The sequence below is a fragment of the Harmonia axyridis genome, chromosome X (genome assembly GCF_914767665.1).
Source record: "Harmonia axyridis chromosome X, icHarAxyr1.1, whole genome shotgun sequence".
Classification (NCBI taxonomy): Eukaryota; Metazoa; Arthropoda; class Insecta; order Coleoptera; family Coccinellidae; genus Harmonia; species Harmonia axyridis.
In genome coordinates this window covers 7,261,036-7,275,975 of record NC_059508.1, presented here as the reverse complement: position 1 = coordinate 7,275,975, position 14,940 = coordinate 7,261,036, and the positions used below count along the sequence as shown (strand labels likewise).

The 14,940-nt window shown below is 35.1% G+C and overlaps 1 protein-coding gene across 2 annotated transcripts in view; it reads right to left on the bottom strand.

Annotated features, from left to right (window-relative positions):
• The window catches only part of LOC123685869 (ras-specific guanine nucleotide-releasing factor 1-like), a 262,806-nt gene extending 250,107 nt beyond the window's left edge, over nt 1–12,699 (bottom strand). For both annotated transcript variants that reach the window (XM_045625729.1, XM_045625730.1), the window contains exon 1: nt 12,530–12,699. In XM_045625729.1, coding sequence (XP_045481685.1) covers nt 12,530–12,688 — 159 coding nt within the window. In that variant the 5' untranslated portion in view covers nt 12,689–12,699. The remainder of the gene's footprint in view (nt 1–12,529) is intronic.
• Nucleotides 12,700–14,940: the final 2,241 nt, after the last annotated feature.

Here is a 14,940-nt window from a genome sequence, read left to right as displayed (position 1 = left end):
AAAGGGGGGCTATGAGAAATATTTTTATTGGAAATTTTGGTAGTGGATTATTTTGTTCATGAAGTTTAGCCCATCGTAGTGGGAAAAAAATGTACCGAGCTACTGCTGCACATTACACCAATAAATTGTCTATTTTATAGGGATTTCAAAAAGGTATCACACAAGTCATTTGTTATTCAAAAAAAAAAAGATATGGCTGTTTTTATCCGAATGGGTACGTTTCTGCCAAAATCAAGTTTGTCAATTCTGTTAAGAAATCTTCGATGTTGCATTACTTAGTGAACAATGACAATTTTTTACGAGCGAAAATATTACTCGCATAATTATTCACCTCAACGAAATTCAATTTTGCCGGAAAATTTTGGAAAACATCATGCAGATCCAGATTTTTTAATAAGATCATTTGGAGCGACGAGTCTTCCTGTACCAAGAATAGGTACATGAATCTCCACAATTTAGGAACAACTTGAACCTCCCGCGGTTAGATCAAGGGAACCCACACCTCTTTCGACAGGAGCAGTGAAGAAGACCCAGAGACCAATTAAACCAGTCGCTACTAGACCTGCCAAGACGAGGTCGACTTCAAACCAAGAACACTAAAAAATTTAAATTAAAGGGAAGAAAAAAGAAGGAAAAATTTTTTTAACACTGAATTGCTGTTTTCTCCTATTTCTTTTTGTTTAGTGTTTATATGATATATTCTATTTCTGTTCGTATTTGTGGGTATTCATTCTGAATTATCTGAAGCTGAGTATTTTGTCTGTGTGTATTTGATCAATTTTTTGTTTATATACAGGGTGTTTCCTAAACATGCGGCAAAAATTCAGGGGGTTGTTCCTTGGACTATTTTAAGCATGTTGTGTCCTTGGATGATTTTTGAAAAACCTCTTTGTTTCGAAGATACAGGGCGAACAACATTTTTCATATTTTTAAAATTAATAATAGTTTAAATAAAAATGCGTACCGCACTGTGTTTACTAAGTAGGTACAATTTATTTTCAAATTTGTTTAACAACATTCCAATTACTAAAAACCGTTAGATTATTTCCTATGGGGCCATCTAAAATCATTAGTTTATACCACTCCAGTAGAAAATGTGGAAGACTTGCGAAATCGGATCATTGCTGGGTGTAACTTAATAAGAAATGATCCTGGTGTTTTTGAAAGGGTTCGGCAGTCAATGAGGAGAAGATTGGATGCTTGTATGCTGGCTAGAGGTGGTCATTTTCAACAGTTTTTGTAGGTTGAGTTGAATTTTCATGTAATTTTTCATAATAAAATGTTATTATCTGAAATTTTGTTTCCCCTATATCTTCGAAACAAATAGGTTTTTCAAAAATCATCAAAGGACAAAATATTCTTAGAATAGTCCAAGGAACAACCCCCTGAATTTTTGCCGCATGTTTAGGAAACACCCTGTATATTTTATCTTTATATCCATTTGTTAACATTTCATATTTTCATTGATTCTATTTTTACTCCTATTATCTATTTATATTTATTGATTATCTATATTCATTTTATTTATATTTTTTACTCATATTATATATTTGTTTATATTTATTTATGATTGTTCATATTCTATATTTGTTCATATTTCAGGAATATCTGTTTGTTTATATCTCATAATTGAACTTCCGTGGCAATTTCTCCCCATTTGGTGTTGATTTCCATACAAGCATGGATCCCTTCATTCGAGAATATACGAGTGAAACAAGGAATACACGACTGATTTCTAGGATTGATGATTTTAGTACATCTGTTCGAATACCAAAAGTTCTGCATCTCAACATGCGAAGTATTATGAAAAATTTCGTTGAACTGATTCTGTTTCTGAGTAGATTTCCGGATGAGTTTGAGGTTGTGGTTCTCTCGGAAACCTTTATAGTACATGATTTGGATATTTTGAAGATTGAAGTTTATAGAACTCTATACAGTGGAGGCGAACTGAACAGGAATGATGGTGTTATAGTATACATCAGAGAAACAATCAGTTGCTCATATGAGATACAGCTCATCGGAAATATCAGGATACTGGAAGTAGGCGCCGAATTGCAAAATTATAATATAACAATAGCTGCTATCTATAGGTCACCCAGTACCTGTCCGAGACAGTTCAATGTTAATTTTGAGAATTATATTCGAAGAATCAAAAAAGGTGATATCCAAATAGTCGTTGGTGATATGAATATAGACCTACCCTCTAGTTCCGATCTTTCTGAGGAATATAAAAACATTTTCAGTAGTAATGGTTTCGAATCATACATAAACAAGTACACACTACTGGAAAGCAAGACATGCATCGATCACTTTTTGGTTAAAGCCTCTTCATATTTTGATATTGAATCTTTCATATTTTAGACTGACATCACGGACCATTACCCTACGGCGATTACATTGAACTGGGACCAAGATACTAGAGATATGCTAAGGTTAGATGATAATAGATACAAACGATTCATTGATTACTCAGCCCTAAAAACCGATCTAAGAAGAGAAAACTGGAATGAGTTCTATTGTCTGGATGATATAGATGAAAAGACCGAGTATTTGATTGAAAAAATCAAAACATTCGTTGAGGAAAATACAAGAAAATTTAAAATAAGAAAGAATAAAAGACCTCGAAAGAGTTGGATGACTCCGCCGGTCTTAGTATCGGTAAATAAAAAAGAACTTATGTATACGCGTGTACTCGAGGCACCTGATGATATAAACCTCAGAAGGAAATATAATTTTTATAAAAATAAGTTGAGTAAATTAATAAGCAACTCGAAAAAAATTTACGCTCAAAAGCAGATAAAAAACAGTGTCAACCAGTCTAAGGCCTTGTGGAAATGTGTGGATGAAATCTGCAACCACACCAAAACTGAAGTCAAAATAGAAAAAAATCAACTCTATGACTGGTGAACTTTTGGAATCTGACAGAGATAAGGCAAACCGTTTTAACTAATACTATAGTACATTGGGCCAGAAATATGCGGACAGGATAGTTGAAACCGAATACTCAGAGGAAAAACAGACCATAGATAAGTCGATGTACCTCTACCCAACTAGCATTGATGAGGTAGAACAGATGATCGGGGAACTGAAATCGAGAAAGTCCACTGGCTGTGATGACATTCGAGCGGAAACGTTGAAAAGCATCTCTGATGAAATTAAAACTCCTCTGACTCATTTGGTTAATCAGTGTTTTGAAAGGGGATATTTTCCCAGATGCTTGAGGATTGGAGTTATCAGGCCGGTCTTCAAATCGGGGGATAAATTGGAGATGGTAAATTATAGGCCGATTTCACTGATCTCTAATGTTTCCAAGGTTTTTGAGAATATCATTAAGCGAAGAATTCTGAGATTTTGCAGAAAATATAACAGATGATGCAATTCATCTGTTGACAAAATATATTTATGAATCGCTGGATAAAAGTAAACCATCTCTTTGTATATTTGTTGATCTCTCGAAGGCTTTTGATACGGTATGCCATAAAAAACTGATGGAAAAATTATATGATTACGGGTTGAGAGGAAATATTTAATGTTAAATATGTGTACAGTGCATCCCATTTTGGGTGAGACAGCCAGGTTTCTCGCTTGTTATTTAAGATAGAGCCTTGCGGTTTTCACGTTCCTTTCCTACTTTTTCGTGAAACTCAAGTTGGTCTAATCAGATTTTGCACAACTGTTTCCGTTCAAGAGATACAGGGTGATTTTGGAAATTGATACTTTTCGGACCCCTCCTTTTTCTCCGAAATTATTAGAAATAATGCTGAGCTGAAAACTACGTCTGAATCAGAATTCTGCGTAGAATCCAGTGGCGTACTCAGAATTTTTTTTCGGGGTATGGTTTTGAAGATTCAACACAAACCTATATTTTCTTTAATGGAACACCCTATATATCATTACTTCGTTGAATTCGTTATTTTTTTCCCTTCAAAATGATATATGATACTATGTAGGTAGGATGTTCAGAAATGTTAAAAAAACACTAAAACGTCAAATAATGATGATTTTCTGTAAATGGGTCATGAATTTTCTATGTTTCAATAAGAGGATTATAACTTTCGATTTTTAAAAGTAGTAGGTCATTGATGACACGAACATCCTTGTTGTTATTATGGCTACTATGCATTTGGGACCATTGTTTTATCAAGTAGTCATTGGAGGGAAAAAACCAATCTGATCTAGCTGTCATCGCTATAAATTATTGTTATCATTATTGATTCTTCTTTTCTATGGGAAATCCATTGCCCATTAACGAAAAATCATCATTATTTGACGTTTCAGTGTTTTTTTAACATTTCTGAACATCCTACCTACATAGTAACATATATCATTTTGAAGGGAAAAAAATAACGAATTCAACGAAGTAATGATATACATGGTGTTCCATTAAAAAAAATGTAGGTTTGTGTTGAATCTTCAAAACCATACCCCGAAAAAAAAAAATTGAGTACGCCACTGGATTCTACGCAGAATTCTGAGTGAGATGTAGTTTTTACCTCAGCATTATTTCTAATAACTTCGGAGATAAAGGAGGGGTCCGAAAAGTATCAATTTCCAAAATCGCCCTGTATCTCTTGAATGGAAACAGTTATGCAAAATCTGATTAGACCAACTTGAGTTTCACGAAAAAGTAGGAAAGGAACGTGAAAACCGCAAGGCTCTATCTTAAATAACAAGCGAGAAACCCGGCTGTCTCACCCAAAATGGGATGCACTGTACGTATCAGAGGTAGCACGTGTGCACTCACTAACAGATTTGTACGGATTGATGTTCACAAATGCTCAAGCTCATTGAATGACATCTACGATCTATTTCATTCGACTACCACTTACCGCTACAGCTATATATTGAAAAACGGCGGAAGCAAAGTTGTACACCTAATACCTTCAAACACCCACTAAATATTCAATATTTTTCCTTCAAATAATAAAAATAATAATATGTCTTCATTGAATCATCTTAAATGCCAAAATAGAATATTCTAAAACAAGTTGCAGAATGGGCTCCTATTACAACACGAATGTTTTCGAACGCATCAGTGTTGGAATTGCCTTCTGCAACGAGTATTAGACGATATTTTCTCTATTTCAGTCAAGTTTGGCGCAATATTGTCGAAATTCAAAGAATAATTAAGATTATACATCCTAGTGACTTCTGTATTGTATCTTGGCAGTTGGTGTGACTGTTACGAAAACTGACATATTACGGAATTTGAATTTGAATCGTACGTTTCGAATTTTGAAATAATCAATAATTACGTATTAAATTCGTGTATTATGTCTGACGAAATCGATTTGACATCACCAGAATCAAAAGAAATTGCGAATTATGTTGCAAATCATTTCGCTATATCCAAATTATATTTTATTGACAATGACATTTGATAGAATCGTCAGTCTAGACACCACAAAACGAAAAATATAACTGAAAACAATGCTGTAATAAGTTCATTACACCACTGCTTTTAGAACTGTAATGAACTCAGCACGATACTGAAATAGAGAAAACCCTTCTTTGTATACATGCGTCATAAACTTATTATCCATATTAAATACTAGCTATGGGTGCTGTAAAACCACCTTCAAACCTTTGTAGAGCACAAACGGAGCAGCGAAAATCCGCTGAATCGGTTGGTTACGCTTTTGAAACCGAACTTCCCTTAATATACAGAGCCCCTCACAAAATACCAAGCGAAACGCTAAGAGGGAGGAAATTCGAAACAGGGACAGATTTTCTCGTTCTGTGCATATTCGTCATTCTTCTTCGCATTGTTCTCATTGTTCTTATCAAGTAGTAGCACCCAGAAAGCGAAAACATTGTGATGGATGAGGTTACCAACTTTTCTACTCATCCGGTTATTTCACAACAAAAAAAAACTTTTCGTTCTTAAAAAGTTATCGCGGATGATAGACAGATGTAAGGGTGAGATACTGTCCCCGACAACAACATCACTCGATATCGCATTGTAATTATCTTTTGCAACTATTGAGAAAAGCGCCGCATCATTCAAAACTGACAAGACAGTTTCAAAAAGAGAATAGCTCCAACTTCAATAATCTCTCGAATATTGTTGCCTATTATAACAAAAAATTTTTTTCGTAATAGGTATTTCAGTGGAAGAACAAACAAGGGCGTTGATCTCTTTTTTCTTGGGGAAGGTTCTCGAAAAAAAAATTTGACGATATTGTGAACCCATATCTATAATGTTAAAAAAAAGAGGTTTGTTAACGAAGTTTCAACCAAATTACTCGAAATAATTCTTATCTTATACTGGAAGTTCCTGAATTGGAATTAAGAAGAAAAATGAGAGATTACTTGGATGATTTCAAAAATAAAATGGCCCATATAACCTCGCAAACGCTTTGTTTTCGAAATACAGGGTGTTTTTTGTAGTCCTATTTTTGTGTGATGCTTAACCAGTTCATCGAAACTTTATTCATCTTCTCTACAGAGTTGGTAAATAAGTGCCAAAACTTATTATTCATTCATTTATTACAGCTACCTAACTGCATTTTTAGAATAATTTGGATTTTCCTGAGAATTACAATAGAGAGTTGTTTGAATTTTTTGCTCGAAATCTATTGCGGATACGACAAACTACAACAAAACAAAAAATGTAGTACTTAACCAGAATTTCTTTTTAAATTTTACTGAAAAACCAATGCTCCACAAAAAAATAATTCTGGAGGAAGGAAGCGGGTACCCTTCCAGAAAAAAATTCACCCTGTAGATTTGCATCCAAAATTAGGATATCACATAATGAAAATTTCAAATTGGAATATCTATGCCAATTCGAGTTAAATCTCTTGTGGAGGGAAGGTGCTATGTGAGAAAAACTCGAACTTTGAAACCTGTACCTCAAAACCAAAGCGTTTGGCGACTTATGTCATAGGACTTTTTTTCTTGAAATGAGAAATCTGTCATTTTCATTTGTACCTCCAATTTAGGAACAACCTGTAGATATAATCAATTCAGAACTGATGATTTCACAAATAAATCGCAATTTGAATGAAACACAATAAATTGTACCTGCAACACAGCCCAGACAATTTTTCGATGCGAATTACTGAGTTCAGTTCTTCGATAAGTATGTACAGGGTGGGCAAATTTCGATGTTTTAGCACTACAACTTTTAAACCAGATGAGATAGACAAAATCTGATACCCCATTCTCGGTCGCTTTTTCTGAGAAACTAACAAGTGTAGTATTCATTTTTGGCCACCTTCTTTTGTTTTCGAGTTATAAGCGAAAATTGGAAAAATGGTGATATCGAGAAACATTTATATCTCCGCTAATACTGATGATAGAGCTCTGAAATTAAAACATTATACAGGCACTTTTTCACTTAGAATCCAGTGGCGTGCTCGTATTTTCAAAAGGGTTTTTAATTACGAAGCTATGACCCAAAGTTATGTTTTTTCAAATAGAAACACTAGATTTCTATGCCATTTTCTGAAAGCTTAATTTTTCCTGATTTCAAAAATATATAACATCGTATCATTCGGATCAATATAAATAATAGAAAATGGCCAAAAACCTCAGATTGACGAAAGGACACTGCTCTTGTTAAAGAAAGCTCAATTTTTCTGTGCTCATCAACAGTTGAAACCATAGAAATATTGAGACTCTCAAGTGAAAAAAGGTTTTTGATCATTTTCTGTTATTTATTTTAATACGAATCATATGATGTTATATATTTTTGAAATCAGGAAAAATTTAGCTTTCAGAAAATGGCATAGAAATCTAGTGTTCCCATTTGAAAAAACCTAACTTTGGGTCATAGCTTCGAAATTAAAAACCCTTTTGAAGATACGAGCACGCCACTGAATTCTAAGTGAAAAAGTGCCTGTATAATGTTTTGAATTCAGAGTTCTTTCATCAGTATTAGCGGAGATATAAATGTTTTTCGATATCACCATTTTTCGAATTTACGCTTATAACTCGAAAACAAAAGGAGGTGGCCAAAAATGAATACTACCCTCGTTAGTTTCTCAGAAAAAGAGATCGAGAATGGGGTATCAGTTTTTGTCTATCTCCTCTGGTTTAAAAGTTGTAGTGCTAAAACATCGAAATTTGCCCACCCTGTACATATTGAAATTTTGTGACGAGAATCATACAAAAATCCGAAAACAACGGGAAAGTGTATACCGATGACGAATGCAAAATCGCAGATGGCAAATAAGGAACGATGCCGAAAAAGTGGATAAATAAAGGAAAATATTAAACTTCGGACAAAGACGAGCTCGTAGTGCAATAAAAGTACTCATCTTGAAAGCGATAATAAACTCATAAACCGTAAAGGGCTCCGATTTTTTACTGGCGTGTGGTTTTCAAAGGGAAGTAAAATGATTATTATTGGTTCATTTTATGGAGAAATTTTCGTTCTTTGTCATTGTGAGATTTCTGAAATTTTATATTTTGAAAATCTTGGGGGGGTGATCACACCCATTAGGTACCCCGCCATTTCTTCGCCCTTGAAACCAAGTAGGGGATTGAACTTTGTGGGTTGAAAGGTGGAAAACGACGATGGCGAAATGAATATCACTTCACCTTATTAATGACTATTTGTTCATCACCGGTTCCTTTTTGGAGAAGCCCACCCAATCTTCACTCTTCAATCTTCACTTGTGAAATAAATTCATCTTCAATACAGTTTCTCAACTAAAGCCAAGTGAATATTTCATTATAGTTCAGGAATAATTTACCAATGAAAAATGAAGAGCGTTGGAGATATTCACTGAACTCAGACCTGAATATTCTGTCACTTCATCATTTATTGCTTGCTAAGCAATTGGGCATTGACTAAAGGTCTTTCAGGTATCTGAAAGATTTCGCAAAACACTTGATGTTTCAAATATGTAGAAATATCTTTGAAAAATAGCATGATTCTTGGTTCCTACTCAATATTCGTGTCATTGATCGTTTTTTAAATATTCATTTGTTTTGAACGAATTTGTTTCACAAGCTACTTCTCTACTCAAACTTCTATTGTTGATATTGGTATTGAAACTTGGCTTCGATTTTGTTTTTCTCATGAAATACTATATTTACTGATTTTTTCATGACCCCTTTTTATAAGATTTATAAGAACACCATTCAAAAGTACACAATGTCTCAATAGTCATAACCTCAGTTTGATAGGTAGAGCCAAAATTTTTTTTTGTAAACATTAGGATGGGATTTGAAATTTTAAATGAAATGTTTAGCTACATTTTTACCTTTGACATATGTGACAACTTAGAGATGTTCAAGTTGTCAAGTTGTCTCACTTACATCTCTCTTCTCACTAATATGTGACGTCAATATCTCAGGTGATGGCGTTTTTTTCGAATAGGTATTTCCTGAACTGAACTGAACTGAAATCAGGTATTTATTCCTATCAGCCAGCCATATCCTCTCTCACTAAATCCCTGAATTCTTTGATGCCATCCGGTTTTTTTTTCAATATATGCAAATTGAGTTCATTCTATTAAATGAGCCCATTCAAGTCATTTAAAATTCGGTAATGCATCGAACAAAAAAGTAGCTACCCATGAAATGGTGAAAAAACCTGAAGTCGAATGTTATTTCTACCAGAATCAATGCAAATCCATCAATGGGGACTAATAGCCAACGCATTCCAAAAACAATCAAAAAATATCAACCCACTCGATGATAAACAGAACAAAGGCATGCCTGAAATAATCCAATATTGTGGTTTCAATTCGACCAAATTGCAATATCGAAAAATGTGATTGAACCGATAAGAAAGATCTATTCATCGTTAATTGGTATTTGTTTTAGAGGAAAATGTATGCAAGAAGAATTTGACCGATGGAAACCACATCACTGATTTTGCGTCAGTACCGTTGGAGCGCTAGAACATTTATGCGCCGCTGAAAAACATATGTATGTGAAGAAATCACGTTCTCATTATTGTATTTTCTTCAGTTGTTTGTTTAAGTTACCTGGAATGTTAGAATTCGATGAATTGAAATGAGGCTCTATTTTTTGCATAGAAGGCAATTAAGTCTTTGATTCAATTGAATTAAACTCATATGTATACAAATATGAAATTCTATTTATTATGATGTCATTGTTTTCGATTAGTTTATTTATATGATATTATAGTCTCTGATAGGATCCTCCTGAAATTAGGCAGGAATATTCACTAAAATTTAACATAAATAAACCAAATCTATTATGATCTGCTTTCACGAATACATATATTGTTTTATTTTTCGATATTCTACACGAACTCCCTATTATTCTGGTGATGCGTTAAACATGGAAATTCGCATAGAGAAATTGTTATTATATATCTGCAAACATAATATCAGATTGATTGGAGCTATTGTCACTGAACTATTAGGTTTTATTGGACACTGTGTTTTTATGGTTCTGATGAATCTATCAACTTCTGGCTACCAAAAACTTCAACAATTCGGCAGATTATTCTAATGAACAAAGTTGAAATGAATACATCAACCTGATTTCCATATCTGGCGCAAATTACTTTTAAGCCAGAAAAAACCCATAGAAAAAAAGACACATACTGTCTTTCCATATTGTGCTTCCATTCATACCCATCTCATGTTTCCACTCAAATAAACGGGAGTGATTGAATTTTCAAGAAGTTTCCTGAATATGCACGAGCACTAAAAATCTTCCAGTTCGTAGGAAGGACTTAATAGCAGAAAAAGAAATGGATATTTTCACAATATTCTGAGGACAAATTCAAGATCTTTATTATGTTAGTTGATAAAATGAAATATTTTTTCTGGCATCCAAGAAAAATTTCGACATTTCTTCCGAAAAATCCGATAAATCATGTGAAAAATGTATTTTGTGTTCTTTCGTTCTCGAAAGAAAGACTATTTTCATTTTACTGAATAGGTCAGAATTAGGGCGACGGATGATTGAAATGAAGACGGCTGTGATTCGAATAGGAAGCTTTTTCGGCTAGAATTATCAAGTGTACTACTTTGCTTCCGTAGTTTTGCAATAGATGTCTGAACCGTTCTGTGGAATTCGAAATAAATAGATCATAGATGTCATACAATAAGCTTAGGTATTTGAAAACATAATTCCATCGAAATATTAGTCGATTTGTGTCTGCATCATAGAGTTATTCTCAATTAAACGTGTCAGCTTACGAGCCAAAGTCTCGTCATTTGCGGGTGGTTTTAATTTTCTGTTTTAATATGAAGAAATCTGCTGCTGGGGCTCATCGAATATTCTCAAATACCTATGGTGAGGCCGCTATTAGTGAAAGAACGTGCCGAGAGTGGTTTCAACGCTTCAAGAACGATAATTTTGACGTCGAAGACCAGCGGTGGAAGAGAGAATGTTTTCGAAGATGCAGAATTGAGGGCATTACTTGATCAAGACTCGTGTCAAACTCAACAAGAATTGGCAGGATCATTGGAAATAACGCAACAAGCCATTTCAAAACGCCTGAAAGTCATGGGAATGATTCAAAAACAAGAAAATTGGATGCCGTACGAGTTGAAGCCGAGAGATATTGAACGGCGTTTGTTTGCTAGTGAGAAGCTGCTTGTAAGGCAAAGACTGGAGGGATATATGCATCGCATTGTGACTGAAAGCAAAAAATGGGATCATTACGATAATCCCAAGCGCAGAAAATAATGGTGATAGCCCGGCCATGCTTCCACGTCGACGGCCAAACCGAATATTCACGGTTCCAAGATCATGCTCAGTATTTGGTGGCACCAGCTCGCCGTATGATATTATGAGTTGTTAAAACCGACTGAAACAATCACAGGCGATCGTTATCGAACCCAATTAATGCGCTCGATTCGCGCATTGAAATACAATGAGAGATATGATAAAGTGATTTCACTGCATGACAATGCTCGACGCGATGTTCAGAAAGTGGCCAAGAAATACTTGGAAACGTTGAAATGGGAAATCCTACCCCACCCGCCGTATTCTCTAGACAGTCTAGACGTTGCTCCCTCGGACTATCACTTGTTTCGATTAATGGCCCGCCTGACCAGCACTTTCGGTCATATGAAGAAGTAAAAAATCGATTCGTGGATACGGAAGATGACCAGTTTTTTCAACGCGGGATTCGTACGATGCCCGAAAGATGGGAGAAAGTAGTGGCCACCGATGAACAATATTTCGAATCATAAATGTATAACAGTTTTTCACAAGAAAGCCTCGAATTTCGGAAAAAACCGGAGGAAGCAAACTTTTTTTTAATTTTGATGAGAACTATCACCTTCTGAAGTTTTGCCCCACGATTAGGATACACCCTGTATAATGGATCGAAGATGATTTCAACGGATATTAATTGATTATCGAAAGATTTTTGACAATCTCTCACGAGAGGTTCACTGGCCTGGCTCAAGAATTTTGAGATTACCCGATAGCGCATATATGAAAAGATGAACTGCCTGAATCATAAAGATGCCGGTCCTATGTGAAACTTACACCAGAAGTTATAAATTTCCGATAAAACTTCCCTAACTTTCCCTTGCCATAAGTAGAATCATCAAGAAATACCGATTAAAATTCATTTACTCACCTGATACAAAACAAACCATCTCAGCTGCCATTTACTACAATCGGAAGACCTTTTGTGTAAATATCCTGCTTGGGAGTGATCATAATGAGCTCTTTCGGAGAGCATGATGAGTTGATTATCGTTTACTCTTATGGTTCTCTGCATCTTCGGACTGAGCATGAATTTATCCTTAGCCTGCAAACAAACAATTTTACTCGTACAAAAATTAAAACGTGAACATTTGTATGATACACTCATACTAGAAATTACCCCATTCACTTCCTAATCGTTTAACAAGTGACTTCAGAGGTGCTACAAACAGAAATGTGAATTTCATCATGGTGTTTTGAGAAAACCTAAATTTTCTCATAGTACTTAGTCGGCTACTCTAACGAAAAATCTGATTGTTTTTTCCGAATAATAATAATCATTATATTATAATAATGTATAATGGTCTCCCAGAGGAAATTAAGACGGAACCATTTTTGGGTGCATTCTGCGGAAGATTGAATGGCACTTGAGAGAAATGTGAATGATAATATTATTATTGTGTTGATTTTCTATTTTTTGTACTAGGCGGGTGCTAAATAAATTTTATTATTATTATTATCATATTTATTTCCCAAAATGAAAATTATACAAATAAGACACATATACCTAGTATACCACCTTCCATAGACAACAAGGAGACTGAAAAGAAATGAATGATCCTAGTTCAGCCCCCTTCCAATACTCTAACAAAAAATCAAATCCACATTAAGATAAAGAAATCAATATGAAGAGATTGACGCGCCTTTCATTGGAAAATTCATTTCTGTAAATGCCATACGGAGGGCTTTCTGCATGGAATACTGTTTCATTTGTGAGTGCTATTGACCGAAAGAGTGCACAATGTAGAAGCAACAGGTTTGGCAATGAATGCAAAAAGAAATGGTTCGTCCGAGCGATTAAACCCGTCAGTACAGGGCCGTTCATCAAGTGTTCGCCATCTCAATTTTATTTGGCCAATTGTAAAGTCCCCGGTCTAATGCACAGATAACGGTGCTAGTATTCAATCCATATGATTTTTAGTTAGTACCAACCTTCAAACGATACGTGTCAAAATTTGACAGCAGCTCGACCATTAGATTGTGAAATATTGCGTTGTGAGTGTAGGGAAAAATACAGTTGAAGTAAAATCTTGGCTTGATGAAGAGTTTCCGGGGTCTGCACCAAGAAAATCAACAATCATTGATTTGGTATGCCAAGTTTAAACGTGGTGAAATGAGCACCGACGACGGCGAATGCAGTGGACGCTCAAAAGAGGCTGCCTTCAACGAAATAATCGAAGGAGTTCACAAAATAATTTTCATTAACTGTAAATCAACAACGTGTTAATGATCCTGAGTAGTGTTTGAAGCTACATAAATGCAATAAACCTGCGTCGATATGTGACGATGAATGAAACATGGCTCTATAATTTCACTCCGGAGTCCAATCGACAGTCAGCTGAGTCGACTGTACACGATTAAACGTATCCAAAGCGAGGAAAATCACAAGAGTCAGCTGACAAGGTTATGTCATCAATATTCTGGGATGCGCAAGGTATAATATTCATTGATTACCTCCAAAAGGGCCAGACCATCAACAGTGATTATAATATTGCGTTATTGGATCGTTTAAAGGATGAAATCGTTAAAAAACGGCTCCATTCGAAGAAAAAAAGCTGCTGCTTCATGAAGACTATGCGCCGTGTAACAAATCAATGGAAATAATGGCGAAATTGCATGAATTGGGCTTCTAATTGCTTCTGCATCCACCGTATTCGCCAGATCTGGCCTTCAGCGATTTTTTCCTGTTCTCAGACCTCAAAAGAATGCTCGCTGGAAAGAAATTTAGCGCCAATGAAGAAGTAATCGCCAAAACTAAGGCCTATTTTGAAGCGAAAGACAAATCGTATTAAAAATCTGGCATCGAAAAGTTGAAAGATTCCTATAATCGCTGTATCGCCTCGAAGCACACTATATTGAATAATAATATCGCATTTTGCCGAAACAATTTGTTTTACTATGGTAGACGGGGACTTTTCAATTGGCCTGTTATAGTGATCTCAATATTGTTGTCTCCAGAATGAACTCGCTGTGACACTTATACTATTTTAACAAGCAAAATTAATGTTACTGGGCAACTAAAAACCTTGTGATCCAGTCAGTCTTGGTATCTCGTCTATCACGCATCAATTGGCATTATTATTTTAAAAACAAAATTATCTAAAAATAATGCAACTCTATAATAAGCTTGATCCACAAAGCTTCTGGTTCCAACAGGATGGTTGGGCAGCACACACAGATGTCGATCACATCTTATCATATTCAGTCAGTTGGTATCATAGCACAAATGCTTCAGTGGCCTCTACTCCCTTCAGAATTTTACATGTGTGATATTTATCTATG